This window comes from Carassius carassius, chromosome 34 (genome assembly GCF_963082965.1).
Source record: "Carassius carassius chromosome 34, fCarCar2.1, whole genome shotgun sequence".
NCBI lineage: Eukaryota > Metazoa > Chordata > Actinopteri > Cypriniformes > Cyprinidae > Carassius > Carassius carassius.
The window spans coordinates 18487090-18504845 of record NC_081788.1 but is presented as its reverse complement, the minus strand read 5'-3'; the positions used below and the strand labels follow the sequence as shown (position 1 = coordinate 18504845).

The window sequence follows — 17756 nt, the reverse complement described above, 5'->3', positions numbered from 1 at the left end:
TGCTTTCATATGTCATAAGAGATTCAATAAGTACAGACATTATGCATGCAGTTGGCCTTCTCGGGTACACAAAAAATAAATGCATACATATTGCACTTTTTAATACTGACCACACAATCTTTATTGAAAATGGCAAGTATTACAAAATCAAAGGCCAGTTCAGTAAATCAACATACAAATGTAAAAGCAGTAGAAAAAGGCACTTCTTCATCTGCCAACTCTCTTTGGTGTGTTTGTGTTTCACATGGGATCTGTCAGTCTTTAACCTCATATACTTTTGGCAACTAATTTTCTAATTAACTAACAAACACAGAGTCATTGAAACAATGCATTTATTTCCCTTAAAACAATAAATAGTCATTGCAGGACATAGGAACTTGAAGAGGATGGGGCATGCCATCCTTTTATGGTATTAGCAATAATATTCTGATCCTGTGAGTAGGTGTGCTCATCTTTCACTTCCAAGCATTGTCTCACAGTCTACAGGGGACATTGTTCCTTTTGTTGTTTAAAGGTTTTGGCCATGTGTTGGCACTTTTGCATGAGTACAAATTCTGAGAGTCTTGGTTTCTTACAAATTCGTCAGCCCTATACAATTACGTTTTTATAAATTCCTTGGAAAAATGGGTTGGACAATTTATGACACATTATCCTGTTATTAGATTGTGACAGATCAATGGGAATATGTTATGAATAACTGAATTCACATGTTAGGCCTTGTTTGCATTATGAGATGCATCACAGCAATGTAATTAAGCACCTTAACCATCGTTTTTCACCTGTTCCTCACAATAGATGGCATTCTACCCCACTGCACCACAAAATACTGGAACTGTACGTACCTCACATATGTTTGACATAATATATGATATCCAGCTGAAAAGAAAAAAAAAACCTGAAACAGTTTAAATCTGATTGTCTGTTTTAAGTTGTAGTGCATCTTATGTCACAAAATATTTCAGGACCCATTTTCATCTCAACTGAAATACATTTTCTTCCGGTAAATTTCTCAAATTCAGCTATTTCATTCTCAGATATAACAGACGCTGACCGATTCAGTTCAGGTCTGTAGCCGTTCTAAGAGGATGTTGAATTGTTTTATCATGAGCAACTTTTTTTAACAAACAAATTGAAGCAGGTAAATATGTTTCAATTTCCCTAGTATTGCACTCTGGGAATGTGGCTTTCATTTGATGGGGACAACAGAAAAGAAATATGACGAACTTGATTGTTTACTGGTCTCCATCAGACAAAACAAACCTCTCCAGTTATTTATTTTGGATTATTTAGCATTATTTTAAATCTATTTAGCGGTCTTACATCTCCAACACAAGCATCAATTATCATTGTGAAACCTGTTTGTAGAAAAGGCCTCAAAATGGCATGACATTTCTGTGTCCCCCAGAAATCTTCCACCATGAAACATAGGATTTTTATCCATTTTAATTTTACAGATGGCAGAACATCAGTCCTTTCCTTTCTCAGTGGGAAAACAGATCTGACGTGAGTTGGGTCCAGCCTAAGTGATGTTTGGTTTCTCTCAAATTCAGGAGAAGGGTGGTGATGTTCCTCTAGAAGGCTTTTTGGACCCTTACGGTATTTTGGTTGAAGATCAGTGACCTCCTCCACTTCGATTCTCTCCGTAGACCCAATCCAGTGTGATGAACGTCAAGCTCATGCTCATAAAGATGAAGCCTAGAGCAGTGAAGCAGGCAGCCTGAAACACAAGTGCAGAAGCTTTTGGTGACTACGAGTATAACCTTAACTCAGGTTAAGTTTAGAGAAAGTGTGAGACATGCCTGAATTTTTGGTCTCGAGTTCATTGGTTCAGTAGAAACGATACGGATGTAAAAGAGACCTGGAAGAATGAAGATCAAGCTCGGAGCAGAGGTTGCACCTATGAAATAAACAAAAAATAAATGACACTTCTACCAGACTTTTACAATTTAAGCTGAAGTTGTGGTCACATTATAGTCAAATTTTGGCTAAATAAAGGTCCATTCGCTAACTGCCAATAGTGTCAGTAGTCAAAGAGATGTATGCATACAGCTTCCACACAACTCACTTTCAAATCAAGCAACTTTTGGTCAATGCAGCAAATTTGTGTGACTGCCCTAAACCTGTTGTGAAATTTGTGTAGAAAACCTATCCTTACACAAAATTCCAAATTGTGAAGATTCCTATTAAAATGACTGGATTTTGACCATGAAAATGTACAGTAAACTGTAAATGTGACCGCACATTTTTATATTTATTGATAGACTCCCCAGCATTCAGAGTGCACCAGTGATTACATCATTGTAATATCTATATGCTGATTTGTTATTGGCCTTGTTTTCCTAGCAAACATTACATCAAACCATTTATAAATGCCAATGAACAGATCTTAACTTTATGCAAATAAGCGAAGGGAGAAATATTTGAAATTAACATACATTTCTTTAGATAATGTAAGGTATCAATAAAAACTGTTTATCAGAATTACAAATGTATCGTTTTACCCAATTGTAATGATAAAACCTTTCATATTCATCCGGAAGAAGGAGGCGGGAACCGGCGGACAATCAAAACAACATTTTAATAAAGCAAAATAAACACAAAACAGCGCACCAGCCCCTCACGGACGACTGGTGCGCGCAAATAAAAACCAAAACACAACTAAAAGCCCAGGCCTGGTCCTCTCTCGTCCTTCACTGTCGTCGCTCCAGTTTTATATCCTTCCATCTCCTCCGTGGGCCTCGAGACCGGCAGGTCGAACAGGTGTAGCTCATCTCCAATCACTCCACCGGCCTCGCTCCCATGTCCCTCGGCCCCGCCCCACTCGTCACACCAATATTTTTGTGTGATAAGTGTTTTTTTGCTTATTAGATTATCTTGCAACTAATCAAAACTACAGCAATGTTCGTTTGCTACATAGCAAGCACTTGTATTTTCTTCAGATGCATGTCTACAATTTTCTTTATTTACTCACCAATAATGCCAAAAATGTCACGAATGTTGGGCACAAAAATGACGAGCAGATTGACAACAAAAAGGAGACACAATGCAATAGAGATGTGACGAAACCAGTGAAAGGGTTTATCAGGGAACAGAAGCTGAAGAAGGGCTCTTCGAATCTGAAAATATATAAAAAATGTGTTTGCTGAATCTTTTACACATTAAAGAGACACTCAAGCTAAAAATGAAATTCTTTCATCAGCAATTCGTTCATCATTTATTCACCCTCATGCCATCCCAAATCTACATGTCTTTTTTTATTATATATTTTGTCTTTCTTCAGATGAACACAAAGATTCTTCAAAAAAATAAGCCATCTCTGTGAGTCAATATAATGCAAGTGTATGGGACCTCCAAAGCTGACACTATATTTTACACCCCAGTTGAATAATATTTGAAACGTCTTTAAGTGTAAACCATTGTTTCCGGCGAGCTGTATCATCTTACATGATTCATGGGTTCATGACTTCACGCTTGACGTAATCATGACCACATTGTGATTGAAGCACATTGTGTGAAAGTGCTGATGTAGCGCTTTACCAAGCTCTCATGAACCAAATATATGATACTTGGCTGGAAGTGCTGGATTATAGTCCAAAAAGTAGAAAATATTAGTATTTGTCTCACACATTCCTTTTCTTTCCCTTCAGAATACAGTTTCCCATAAACACGTAGTATATGCTTTCACAATTGATTTTTTTTTTTTCTAAAAATCTTTGTGTTTATCTGAAGGAACTGGGACAGCATACGTGCAACTAAAACATTTTTATTTTTGTATGGAGTATCCCTTTACATTTTGACAGTATGTTACAACATAGTTTTGTCTTTTCAGAAATTGATGTCACTATATAACTCTGTCACTGAAGAGTCTCTTTACCGGGAAGAGCACAACAGGAACAGTCAGAGTGACGGCCACCAGCACAGCCAGACGCACACACAGGATGAGTGTGTCCAGAGGATCCACCATGCTGTAGGTGTGTAGAAGTTCTGCCTCTGTGTTTACTGAGAGAGATTAATATATATTGAGAGTAACTGTTATTTCCAGGCTGTGCTTAAATTACACACATAAGTACACAACAGGTTCTTTTATTTGTACAAGCTTGATTATTTTGAAACAACTATGGCAGAGAAATTATGGAACCGTGGCAGAGAAAAACACGAGTCTAGCAAGTAACCTGATAGCATCAGGGATTCCTCACTTGCAGCATTAGACATAATTTTTCATTTAAAATTCAGAGTGCTTACAATAAAAGGTGAGGTAGCCAAAGATGGCAGTGAGCAGATACATGACAAACATCCCCAGGATGGACACGTTGGCAATGGCCTGCATGCGTCTCTTTGTAGGACTAGAAGTGTCAAAACAACAATCATAAAAGGAGATTTATTTTCGACTCATGTCTCCCTTATTGCAACAAAAAAATGACACCCAATGTTTTTATACCATTACAAAGTTTGGGGTCAGCAAGATTTTTTAAATGTTCTTAAAAGAAGTATTTTACGTTTAAAAAGTCTGGGTTTATTTGATTAAAATACAGTAAATAACAGAAATATTGTGAAATAGTATTTCAACTTAAATTAATTATAATATGCCGATTTGGTGCTCAAGAAACATTTCTTATTATTATCAATGTTAAATACAGCTGTGCTGCCTAATAGTTTTGTGGAAACCTATATTTATATTGCAATATAAATCTTTTGTAACATTATATAACAATATTTCTTTATTGTCCCTTTGGATCAATTTATTGCATCCCTGAATAAAAATATTATTTTCTTTAAAAAAAAAAAGAGAGAAAAAAAAAACTTTCAGACCTCAAACCTTTGAACAGTAGAGTATAATTGATATAGAGACTGTTTTCAAACAGTGACCACCATTATTATTTGTGGTCATGAATATTTTCATAGAGAGCGTGTGTTTTCTGAACGTACTTGCGCAGCTCGGTGTAAATCGGCAACACCTCGGGGTGGCATACAAAAGCGAAGGCCAAGATGGGAACCGTGTATGCTGTCTGCAAAACGACCAGAGTAACCGAAATTACTCAAGGCCGTATCTGATCTCACACTTGTGTCATCATACTAAAATTAGTAGTTGCTTGGAAACTTTATTTCCATCTGCGTACTAAACATTTCCTGTCTGTTTTGAGCTATAATACCAATAGCTTGTCTGACCTGGGCTGGACGTCATAAAAAGTTAAACAATATTTAGAAATGAACTTCTTAAATAGATTCTTGGAATAAAAAAGACAGTTCCGTACCTGCTGGTTGATAGTGAAGTATTCGGCTTCACATTGACCATCAGTAGAAATGTTTTCAGCAGTGTGGTTGGTGAAACCATCAAAAGGACAGGGGATATTGAACTTCTTATAGATGACCTGGGAACACAAACATGGAGTTAGAAAGACAAACAAGAGTGCATAAAAGCTAAAAACAAGACCATGAGAAAGAGAGCCAGAAATATTGGAGAGTATCAAAGAGTTTTTAAGAGAAGTAGCAATGTTTTGAGTGATCTTTGGATCTTTTCACAAAAAGCTCACACATAAACAACAGCGTTAAAGGGAAACTTCACCCAAAAATGGAAATTAGATGTTTACCTGCTTACCAACAGGCCATCCAAGACTATATAAATACTGTTTAGTTTCATGCACAGACCGATCGTTTTGTGTCTTTACACATAAATGTATCGTCACGAGCCGCAGGGTTTAATTTGGATTTGTCTGTGCATGTTTTTTTTTACTCATAAATTCTTTTACCATTTGCCATGCATTGTCAGACTGAGAGATTGCAACGACTGAAGCTAAAAATCATAATTTGTGTTCTACTGAAGAAACAAAGTCACCTACATCTTGGATGCCCTGGGGGTAAGTAGATAAACATCAAATTTTCATTTTTGGGTGAACGAACTATCCTTTTAAGTGAACTTACTGAGATCAGGAAGAAAACCATACATGTCAGAGAGAAGCCACTGGTATAACCCAGGTATCCTGAAACAAAAAACAGACAATATTCCACAAAATGTATATATTATGCTATATTATCACCCAGATCTGTTCTTCTAATATAGGACTATAAGACATGAAGATACAATAAGATATACGCATTAAGATCAGATATTTCTGTGAGGCTGCTGTACAAAAAAACAGCGCTATACAAATCAGTTTTAATCACAAGTTCACTGTAGTTTATTCAATTTGTTTAGGGTTATAAATCAGTTCTTTCAACAGAAATCAGAAATCAGAAATCTACAACAGATCAGTAGATTTAAAAATCAGAAAAAGTTCCAATTACTCCAAAACCTGCCATAAAAATGATCTTTAAAACATCATAAAATCAGTCTGGATTCTACTTCAGGATTCTACAGAAAAAGCAATGAATCCTTTTAAATGTGTATTTAGCAAAGTATATTGTGAACACTGGCAATGTGACAAATGGAAAAGATGTGGAAAAGGATGGATTCAATCACAACAAACACAGAGCAGAATGGCTTACCAAGTTGTCTCATCAGGGCAAGGGGGAAGATGATAAAAATGGACACAATGATGATCAGATAGTTGCCATTCAGGAACCAGTCACTTCATAAAAGAGAGAATAAGTCAATATAAAAAAATCAGCCAACTCACATTGTGCAAGGAATGTAGTGAATGTTTATGTATTTCATACATACATTTGCCTTGGATAACCCCAAAAATGTTATCTAATTCTTGGCTAGATTAAATTAAACTCATTAGGAGAACACGGGGAAAAACAGATAATTGTTTTCTCACCCACTGCTGTGCTGAAGACCAAGGAATGCCTGAATAACCAGAGGTAATTCATACTTCACAATGAAGAGGTAGCTGGACATAGCTGAAAGAAAGAGAGACGGATACATCAGACACAGTTTGGTTGCACCGCCCAGCTTCTAAATGGCATATATGCTGCTAACATATGCATGTACATCCTTCCACATGAAACTCAGGACCTGCTACTAAACCACTGTATTTTTTAAGCTTTTATATTCATGTAAAAGCCTTTATAAATATACATTTTCATGTCCTACTAACAGACCAAATTATAGAGATATTATTTCAGTCTAATGGAGAATAATAATCAGTGTTACAGTGTTCACCGAAAGAGTCAGCTAAAAAATACAGAACAAAGGTAGTTTGGAAATAAGATTAGAAACTGAACCAAAACTTACCACCAATGTTGTGCATTGTAATGACAACAGCTGCCAGTATTTTCCCCGGGTGTCCAAATGCTCTTTTACCCAGTTGTTCATAAGCGCGAATACCTGTGCAGACAATATTACAGGTTAGTCTACTGAACTAACTCTAATCTTAAGAGTGTGGCCCAAAAGTCTGATACCACAAAATCTAACTACACCTGGAAACAATCAAAAAGCTTTAGAGTAAAGTTTAAAAGTTTAGTTAAAAGTTTATATTTAGTGTATTTAATTGAAAAATAATGTAAAATAGAAGAATATAACTATATATAAGCATTTAACTCACTGTACAAAAACCAGCAAGCCTCTTTTATTTTTATAACACAAACATTTTAAATAATGCTGAAAAGAAACCCAAATCTCTTGAATCACCATACCAACAACCCCTGCACTCCTCAGCAGAAGATGGACAGAGTATGATGACAAGACAGCAATGGAGGTCAGTAAGACCCTGTTAAAAGCCAGCAAAAAAAACAAAACAAAACAGAAGAACACATGAGGCAAGAACATTGTACACTGTTAAAAATAGATGCACTAGATGCTAAGCTGTCTTCATTTTTCAAAAGATAGATCATTCAGATGGTTAGAAATGCCATGAAAGGGCACTTACATTGTGCCTATAGTTGTGGGATTTGGGGTAAGGGAGTTGAGGTGCATTCTGGGATACTCACAGAAAGAGGATGATACCAGTGTTGGCCATGGCGTAAGACAGTCCCAAAATCCCACTGCCCATGATGGCATTGCTGAGGTTGAAGACAGACATTCCAAATGACGTCTTTCCTTCAAACTAGAAGAAACAACAGACACAGAAACAATAAGAGAGAAAGGAAGTAGGGGTGGGGTGGGGGGGGGGGTGTCACTGGAACTTTGAAACTTTGAAAATTGGATGCTTAATTAATATGAGCTTGATATTTTTGCTCTCACATCTGTAAACTGAGGGGGTTTTCCTCCATCAGTCTTGTGTGGTAAAAACTCCTCTCGTTCAGGTGATTCTCTAAAAAATAGACAATATAATGGTGTTTACATGTAATAAAATGTGTCAAGGATGATATCACTTAATGAATTGTTGTTGAACAGTTAACACTGATTTGTTCAACCTGTATAGAATGCATTAATGTGACCATAAATCCAATGTTATTTCTGTGTACTAATAAGGCTATGCTTGTGGTATGCTGCTAAATTTCTCACTCCCTGAAAAAAAAATATGTTGATGTGCAATGCTCACATTTTCCTTTTGGGTTCAGTTTAAGTTTACCCAAATATTCACTTTAAATAAATGTAACTCTGCTTATGACTGTGGTTTTGTTCTAGAGAATCAGACAGTTAAGCAACTGACTTGTGTGTTTGCTTCACTTTTAACATGAATCTGCAGGGCAATAGAAAATAGATATGTAGTGACAGATTTAGTGAGTGATAGAAAGCGCGTTCGCAGTTCTGTTTTTAATGCAAAATCCCTAACAAAGAATGACACATACCCTTCTTCAAGATGTTGAAAGTCTTGGTGGTGACCGTTTGTTAGTTTATGAAGTTCCATGATGTATATTTTTATTTCTTTTCCTCTTTTGAGCAGTGAAAGTTGTGAGGTGTGGAGTGAAGGGTTTTCCTTAAAGCAGATCTGCAGAAAATAATGACACAGTGAAAGCAGTTTAACTAAAATCCTTCAAAAAGAATGTCATTTAGTTATGTATCATACAGTACACTATTTAGACAGAGGCAGCATAAGTGGGTTTACATAGGAAATACAATTGCAGAAATAATGTTATGACATTTATATTTTAAATATGAAATCATCAATATGGAAGCAAGAAATTCTAACTATGAATTATAAATTAAATATCAAATAAATATAAAAATGATAAATTCCACGTTTTAAAATACACTACCTTTCAATCTTTGCAAAGAACCTGAAGACTGTTAAATGCACTCTTTGACCCTGTCTTCATACAACTTTTTATTTAGCCTATTTTCATAATTCTCCTTAAAGTTATCCGATGAGAAAACCGTGAGAGCTGTCAAGATGTAGCTGAATGTCCAGGAAACATGAGGTCCATGTGTCTGTTTCCCACCACCTCTATTCTGATTAGCTCTAAAGGCCATGTTTCAAGTGGGGAAAGAGCTTAAAAATACACAAGAAATCTGTAATTCTGGGTTTATTTTGGATTCTTGCCTTCAACTGTGTAAATGAGCGTTTATAAAGAAACAGCTTCTGAGAAAGCACATTTTTTAAAGTACTGATTTGACAGACATGTCAAACACCACATGCTTCTAGACAAATTAGAAGTCTGGTGCTGCATTCCATTCTCTATTTGTGTGAATTTGTTGTTGAATGATGAGCTTGGAACTGTAACCTAATGTTTGACTTAAAAACCTTCTGTGCTCCATTTAGTCATTACATAACTCTAAAACCATTGTGTACACCATAATATTGACCGAAACTCTGGAAGATTTAGTAGTACACTTGTTGTTTTTGTGTTGCTAAAACACTCATCCCCAAAGGGGACACACATCTAATCTTAACTGACAGACAAGCGTGGCCGAAACTGCTTCTGGAAAGACGCTACCTTTGACATTCTGTGTTTTAGCTTTTGCAAAGAGTGGGGGTCAGTGTTATTTATAGCTATTATAGTGTTGTTGTTTTATTAAGTTTAGTTAGTCAAGATTTCATCAAGTTAAACTAAATCAAAATGAAAAATGTTGCTTTTTGTGGTTTTAGTTTAAGAACCCTGGGTGGAGATATGGGGGGTGTAGTGGTTGTAGTGTGCACAGTGTTGAATGAAAAGTACATCTGCACTCCATCATTATGACTGATATCAGTCAGACCAACATTGGTATGTTATATATTAACTCAGTAGTGCATGGTTTGCAGACTACTGATGGTTCAAATGCTGAAATCAGTGGGATCTATTCCATCTGGCGGGAATAATGGTCACATGCTAACAGACTCAGTTCTATTGAGAATGTCTCTTGCCACATTTATGTGAATTATCTCACAATGTCTCAAACACATAAGAAAGTGTAAATGGAAACAAATCCCTCTCCAATGCCCAGATCTATCAGAAAAATGTAAACAAATATGAGATCAGCGTGTTTGTAAGACCCTGTGAAATGCTGTGGGAAGAAGCAACAAGGTAAATTACTGTGGGATATGAAATCCACAGTCACTTTCAGCCAAAAGTCTGAATACGTGGCTCAGTATTCGGAGGTTAGGAAATTTTCCAGCAGCTCCTGCCAGCTCTAGTTCTCAAACTGCTTTCTGAGCGCAACCTTGTACACCCAAAAACTTGATTAGATTTATTGTAATAATAACATACCGCCAGCATATGGCGATTCACACTTTGATCTTTCCCCAAACACATAAAATTAGAAGTAAGTTAATGAAATGAAAAGTGCTGAAGTTTTGAAAATATAATAAGCTATATGAAACTGAATGAGACTTTAAAGGGAATATTATAAGTGTGCCTTAAAATCCAGTGCTAATTAAATTAAATACTAATAAATTATAATTTTGCCAACACAATTAACAAACACATCTGGAGGATATAAAAGCAAAACAAATCTTCCAAAAGTTTGTGACTCTTGTTAGCCTCATCTTGTCACTATATAGTTTCCAAAATTTAGCATTCAGCTGCCATCCCGAAATTATGACCTTTTGCACTGTGGACTGGCAAAATTTCACACTGTATGGTAAAAGTCATTAAAGTGTCTGACACATCAGGCTGAATGGTAATTCTGTACCAACTGCAGACTGGAATGCAGAATTGTGCAATCTGTTATGTTTATGCTATATGTAATTGTGCACGAGCACGATTAAACAATAATGAAGCATTGTGGAAACATGTTTTGGAAAGTTGTTGCACCTTCTCATAAGCTCATAATCATTGTTTCCTGCCTAATTTTAGTACGTTATATCAGTTTTTATTATTACAAAAATAAAACTATCAAATGAAAAAAAAACCTGAAATGAAATAAAATATAACTAGATGAAAATCTTAAAATAAAATAAAAACATGAATGAAAATCATAGCTAAAGAGAAGTATAAAAAAAACGAATTAACTGTACAAAGCGAAAAATAATTACGCAAACTAAAATTTAAATGAAACTGTAAATATAAAAGTTTTTACTGAATTCTATAATAGTACATAAATAGCACTAAAATATTTTTGTTTATATGAAGTATTCAATTGCTTTTACTGAATACTATAATAGTACATAAATAGCACTAAAATATTTTTGTTTATATGAAGTATTCAATTGCAGTATTGATGGCCTGCTGAGAATTTATATAGCTATAAAACAACATTTTAAGGTTCAATTAGTTGACATTAGTTAATGCATTAGAAACTAATAATAAAAACAACACTTCTTAAAACATATATTGTGGCAATGTTATATATTAGCAACGCCTATGTAGAAATTAACATTAGAAGATTAATAAATGGTTTAAAAGTGTTATTTCATGTAAGCTATTTCTTTAACTACTGTTAACATATAGAATCTTGTTGTAGAGTGTTGCCAATAGCACAAACCACAGGTTTAACCAAAGACGATTATGTGAGCTTTAAAGGCATGAGACATATAGAGTCACGTGGAAACTACGGTCGAAACCAACTGGACAACATTCCTGAAGGGAAGCTTTTGTTAACTTATTAAGTTTACTTTTAAAACAACAGACAAGTGATCATTTCTCAAATATCAATGACTTGAAAGTCATGGAACTGATGCCAACTATAACATATTTCTACAGAGCAAATTCTTACTAAACGAGCACTAAAAACCTTTTCATGGAAAAATCCCCTATAAATTACATTTGTCAGCTGCAAAATGTCACACTCGTGTTTATGCCAAGAATTTCACCCTGAAGGCAGCTTGCCTATATGCAAAAGGAGAAAGAGGTTTTAAAGTCTCTGTGACAAGACCACTTAGTACCCAACCACTCCCAATAACTTCCTGTTCAAGTGTGAAATACTAGTGTGAGCAGACTGGCTGTTACCTGGAGCAGCTTTTCTCCATGCAGCACTAGATGACTTGATTGTAAAGCCACGTTCTCTGGATCTCATTTTTAGATGCTAAATGTTACTTGGCCCAGGCAGCTTTTCCGCTTCACTCTCAAGGAATCATTGACTTGTTTGTTTAAACTTCTTAGCACTCAGTTAAAACATGCAGGGTGGGGAGACATTATTGAGGGGCTGAAAAAAAAAAGACAGAGAAAGAGGTAGGGGAGGGGGAGGTGCTGGGACACTGAATAACTGAATAACTTTTAACCCTTTACTCGCTGTTGCTGAATTAAATTTAAGAGATTCTCAAGATAGAGAACATTCATGTAGTAAAACTCAACTTTCTGACTGCAGGAAAAACAATGCGAAATGCATTTGAAAATATAATAACACACACATAAGCTTGTCAACTTGAACCTGACTCATCCGATCAGCAGTATTGTTCAGTGCAAATTCATCTGTCACTTACAAAAATAAACAAATTAGGCACATGACAGGTAGACAGTTTTTGTGACATGCCATCATCTACGGAAACCATGGTAAAAGAACTATGTGAGATGAAAGAAAATATAGCTTCAGTTGCAATAAAAATAAAATTGCTTTGTGCAGTGAATTGCTGGTTATTCACATTTAACAAAAAATAGTAAGAGTTTTGGACTTTATTTAGCAAATGTGGTTCAGAATAAAATTTAATTAAAAAATCTATTTAAAATGAATGCTGTTCTTTGATGAATAGTTCTTTTCTTTTCAAAGAAAATGGTTTCAACATTGATAATAATAATAAATGTTCCTTGAGCACCAAATCAGCCTGACTGATTCCAGAGGGAGCATGTGACACTAAAGACTGGAAGAATGCTGCTGAAAATAGCTTTATCATCACAGAAATCAATTCAAATAGATTCAAATAGAAAACAGCTAGTTGAAACTGTAATAATATTTCACAATATTATTGTTTTTACTGTATTTCTGATCAAATAAATGCATCCTTGTTGATTATAAAAGACTTACAAAGCCATTACAAATTCATTGTGACCCCAAACTGTTTAACAGCAGTGTTACTTGAAAAATATAAATATTATATTGTAAATAGTAATGTAAATATTAGATTTTGTAATGTTATTATGGTCAATATCATATTTTATATACATTTGCATTATTTAAATATTTTCAACAATTTTATTAACTTTAGTGTAACAAACAATGTAGTACTATAAGCTCTCTAATCTGGATCTGAAACAAAACCTACTGAACGCACTGAACTAAAACAGTGATCAAAAGTACCTTTGAATCACATTTGTAACACTTAAACCTGAATTGCAACAAGATTTGTGGACAAGATTTGGCAGGTTAGCAGATCCCACCCTCTATACTATCTTCACCCATCAGAGCTGAGCAATCATCTCTCCACCCATTACACTGGCATTCCTCTCTGTGCCTTCATCCATTTCTTGTCATTCAACTCTCATTCTTTATAGACTCTCTCCCTATATGTCAACAATTCACACTATTGCTATCCATTTTATGGTGTATTACAGTGCTCAAATGCTCTTTTTATGACAAATAGAGGGTAGTGCACTTGCCCATACTTGAATTTCCAGAGCATTTCCCCGGAGATAATATGATCCCCTCGTCTCAAAGTCTGCATACATCTGTATGCCAAAACGCAGGATTGAATAAACTCGTAGTCATTTTTACTAATATAATAGCACTAACAGAATGCATTTTCCACATCAGAATTATTTTTAAACCCAAAAGCCTCAAAGAGTGGAAGCCAAAGTAGAAGACCAGGTCTGGTCATTGTTGTAGACCACACAATGCACTCGCCATATATATTCAATATGTCCAGGACAACCGTTTCAAAAAGCTACGGAAACCTCTTGAGGTTTATCAATTGTGTGGGTCACAACTTCAGTGTGTACACTGGGCCTTGAACACCCCTTCAAAAAAACTGAACACATTCCTTTTCATTCTCCACCTGATAATGATTTCCTCTACATTTCCTTTCAGATAACATTGGTATGTTACCAAAAAATATGAAAGTGATGTGTTGTTTTCAACACACTAGCCATAGAACTGTATGTGCTTCAAAGATTACAACACAACAGGAAGTGCTTCACCCGAATCCAACAGCTAAAATTGGTAAGCAATATGATATTGTATGAAATCACGCTCTCAGATGCACAAAATTAAACACACTGGGTTGAGGGACTGTTGTTCTTTGTGGTTAAATTTACTTTCCAAGCAAATAGCAGAAGAAATACTGGCCATCCAGTTTAACATTACGCAACATCTAAGTTAAAGTAAACATGTTAAAATACTTTCTTATATGCAGAGACTATAAATAAGCCATTTGAAGACCGAAAAGTTTTACTACTGACGTGCTATCAAAACATTACTCTGGTTGAGCATTCTGACCAACCCAAAATAGCCATAATAGCACAACCAAAGGCATGAGGTGGGACTAAGTGTTCGGCCAGTCAGTGACAGATAAGGAAAGTGCACAGTGAAATCTGCTGTGTTCAAAATCACATAGTTTCAAAGTACGTGCTGAATATGGCAAGAAATATATTTCTTAATGATTGATAAAGTATGTTGCAGTTGCGTATTATAAAAAATGACATTGTCCTTTGTGTGCTACATACTACTAATAAATAATGCACTCAGGAGTTAACAAGTATTAACTATGCTATGATGGACAACATTATTGGTATAAGTTGCAGTTTCACTTGAATTGCATTTGAAAAGAGCGACTTAAAGTTACTGTTTCTCATGGCCTCATTGAGATAACAAAGTGTCCACTTGCTGTGAAATTCAAAGTCCCAGCAGGTGAATGAATACTTTGTATTCGGACAACCTATAAACCTATAAAATAAATGTCTTATTTTTTCATTCAGTACTGCAATTCAGTAGCTATGTAAGATACTTATGTTTCATAGTACAGTAAGTACAATTTGCCCTGATCATCATTTTCAAAAACTTGACACCGCCCCGCATTTAAAGCACATTTCCTTTTTGAGCATCAGTAAATGTTTCTACCTTTTGTTATAGTTGTGTAGTTGAGTCGAGTCCATCACTGGTCCCTAGTTTGAATAGTTAGATCTCAAAATCATAGTTAAAGTTGTAAAGGTGTCAGATTTGCAGAAGATGTTGAAAAACCAAAGATTATGCAGAACCTGGAGGATTTTTTCTAAAGAACCTTAGGAAGTTCTTTAGAAAATCACTGAGGACAAACAAGGGATTCATGAACAACTGTCCAAAACATGAAAAACAGTTGTAGGTCATCCAGGTAACCACAACAACATTTACTTTTTCCACAGCACTGAGAATGTTAAATGGAGTGTGTTCAATAAATACATGAAAGATTATAACAGTTTACATGTTACATAAGCTTTTGTCTATACTTGTGACTTTGATCAAAATCAGATTACATTTTATGAACAACATAAGAAATATACATTTTAATTACCACTACAGTAGGCAAGTGAAGTGTATTAAATGACATACTTCTGCTCTCCCATTTAACTTCATAACAGTTTTTGAACAGATTTCTAATATCATAGTGAATTACCAAACTGAAGTTACCAAGTTCATTGATATTTGATGTCTCTATTCCCAAATACATGACCTCGTTGCTCTTTAAATGCTTCTACTGAATAAATTTTATATTCTGGCCTACTTCTCACAATGCATTGGGTGTACTCTTAAATGTTGCGCAACACATTTTTTGAATGGTTCAGATATATATGCATATATATGTATACATATTGACTGATATATGCTGAAAGTTTACATATAACCTACATGTCTATCAAGTTGATTTTCTTACACTGACATGGTAGTTTAACTTAATAGAAACTTTCCAAGTGTAAAATATATTCTAAGCAACCTCACAAAGAAAGAGTGACTTTTTTTTGAAGATATTTGGGGTGGGTGCACACTGCTCTCACTCAACAGAAACCATCTCAAGACATAATAAAAGACATAAGAACATACATACTGCTCTCTATTTCCAATAATTTTTCTGTCTAAATCAAGATCAGCTATTGGTCTTTTATATCTGGCTTGAGTTAATTCTACTCCCGTGATCGGACATATGACACCCGCATAAGGTCATGAACAGTGTGCATTGAAAGATTTTCCTTTGCAGCTCACACACGCTATTAACTAGTCATATTTAGACATATTCTTCAGAACAATTAATGTAAAGTCATTGAGGGGAATAACAAAATTTAAATCTCACTAACCCAAATTGTTATAAAAAGCCACCACAAAGTGCAATTAATTGCAATCAAAGAACAAAATGTATATAAAAAAAAATTACAGAACATAATGAAAGCTGTAATAATGCTTTGAAAACTCTACTAAGCCATTAAGCCTTTCCTGTCAACAGCAGTTTGATTTTTATAGACCATGTGCTCTAGCAATACAACAGATACTCAGAAAACTCAGATTCTCTCACCCTTTTAAATGGCTGTTGATGTTTTCTCAAAGACAGTGCTTGTTAAGCATTCTCTGGGAGCTTTTCTTAGTAGAGGTGGTGCTTTTTATCCCAGTTGTTAAAAGATTTAAGTAGAGCTCAAGAGAGAAAGGACAGTGTGGTTCTAGAGAAGGGTGTAAGGAAATGGTGGGAAACACATGGAGGAAAAAAACCCTGAAAGGGAGGGAGCTTCTCAATGCAGTCTCAAATTACTTGTGATGTCATATACAACTGAAGCCACTAATGCAGACAACAGCGTTCCATTCAATGGCTCTTTCACTCTTTCACCTCTGCTTTTCTCTCATTCATCATATTGATAGAATGTAATGCAATCCACAAGAAGCTCCATATTTTGAGCTGGAAAATACAAAACTCAGAACAAGACATGTAAATAAATTTATGTTAGTGAAAAGTTACTGTTTAGTAATTTTTTGTGCTATTTTTTCAGTGTTGGGTAGTTTTCTGGAACCCTTTGGCTGGGTCAAATTCAGGTTATAAGTCAGTCACAGCATATTTTGGCTTCCATGAAACAAAGAGCAGCGGACTGAGGTTTGTGATACCCCCGCCAAATACAAACACAGCTCCGGCAAGAGATCCAATACTGTTACAGTAGAAATGGAATAGCAGAGACCAGTTAGTGGAATTTGACTTACTTTTTAAAATGTTTGATAGACAAGTTTAAATTTAGGTAATATGTATAAAAAATATATATATATATATATTTTTTTTTAAGTGTAACATATGGTGTATTGATGACTGTACTAAACTAGTGGTTGAATTGTGTATTTTACAAAGATTAAGTTAATCTGTAGGTAAAAATATTTAATATGATATAAAAATATATATCATATTTAATATTATTGTAAAAAATCAATGGGTAAAATCAACATATCATGCCAGGTTAAATAAACTACACAAATTTGGCCAGCGTGAGTTCTGTTCTATATATTTACCCAGCCGCTGGGCTAAAAACAACCCAGATTGGGCACTCTTTCTTTTTATGTCACATGACTAATCACCATATATCATATGTAAATTGTGGCCTAGGGCAGGGACCCCCAGGGGGTCATAAAACCACTAGAAGGG

General features: G+C 35.2%; 1 protein-coding gene across 1 annotated transcript; it reads right to left on the bottom strand.

Moving 5' to 3' along the window:
• Window positions 1-90: 90 nt before the first annotated feature.
• On the bottom strand, window positions 91-16818 carry LOC132114619 (sodium-coupled neutral amino acid transporter 3-like). The gene is made up of 16 exons (XM_059522835.1): window positions 16653-16818; window positions 8674-8813; window positions 8123-8192; window positions 7870-7985; window positions 7576-7649; window positions 7175-7267; window positions 6759-6840; window positions 6484-6566; window positions 5920-5978; window positions 5253-5369; window positions 4927-5006; window positions 4243-4343; window positions 3875-3999; window positions 2972-3116; window positions 1800-1897; window positions 91-1717 (listed from the first exon to the last, which is right to left on the bottom strand). Exons 2-16 carry the CDS (start codon window positions 8730-8732, stop codon window positions 1613-1615), a joined length of 1407 nt encoding a protein of 468 aa, XP_059378818.1. The 5' UTR covers window positions 8733-8813; window positions 16653-16818; the 3' UTR covers window positions 91-1612.
• Between the last annotated feature and the right edge of the window lie 938 nt (window positions 16819-17756).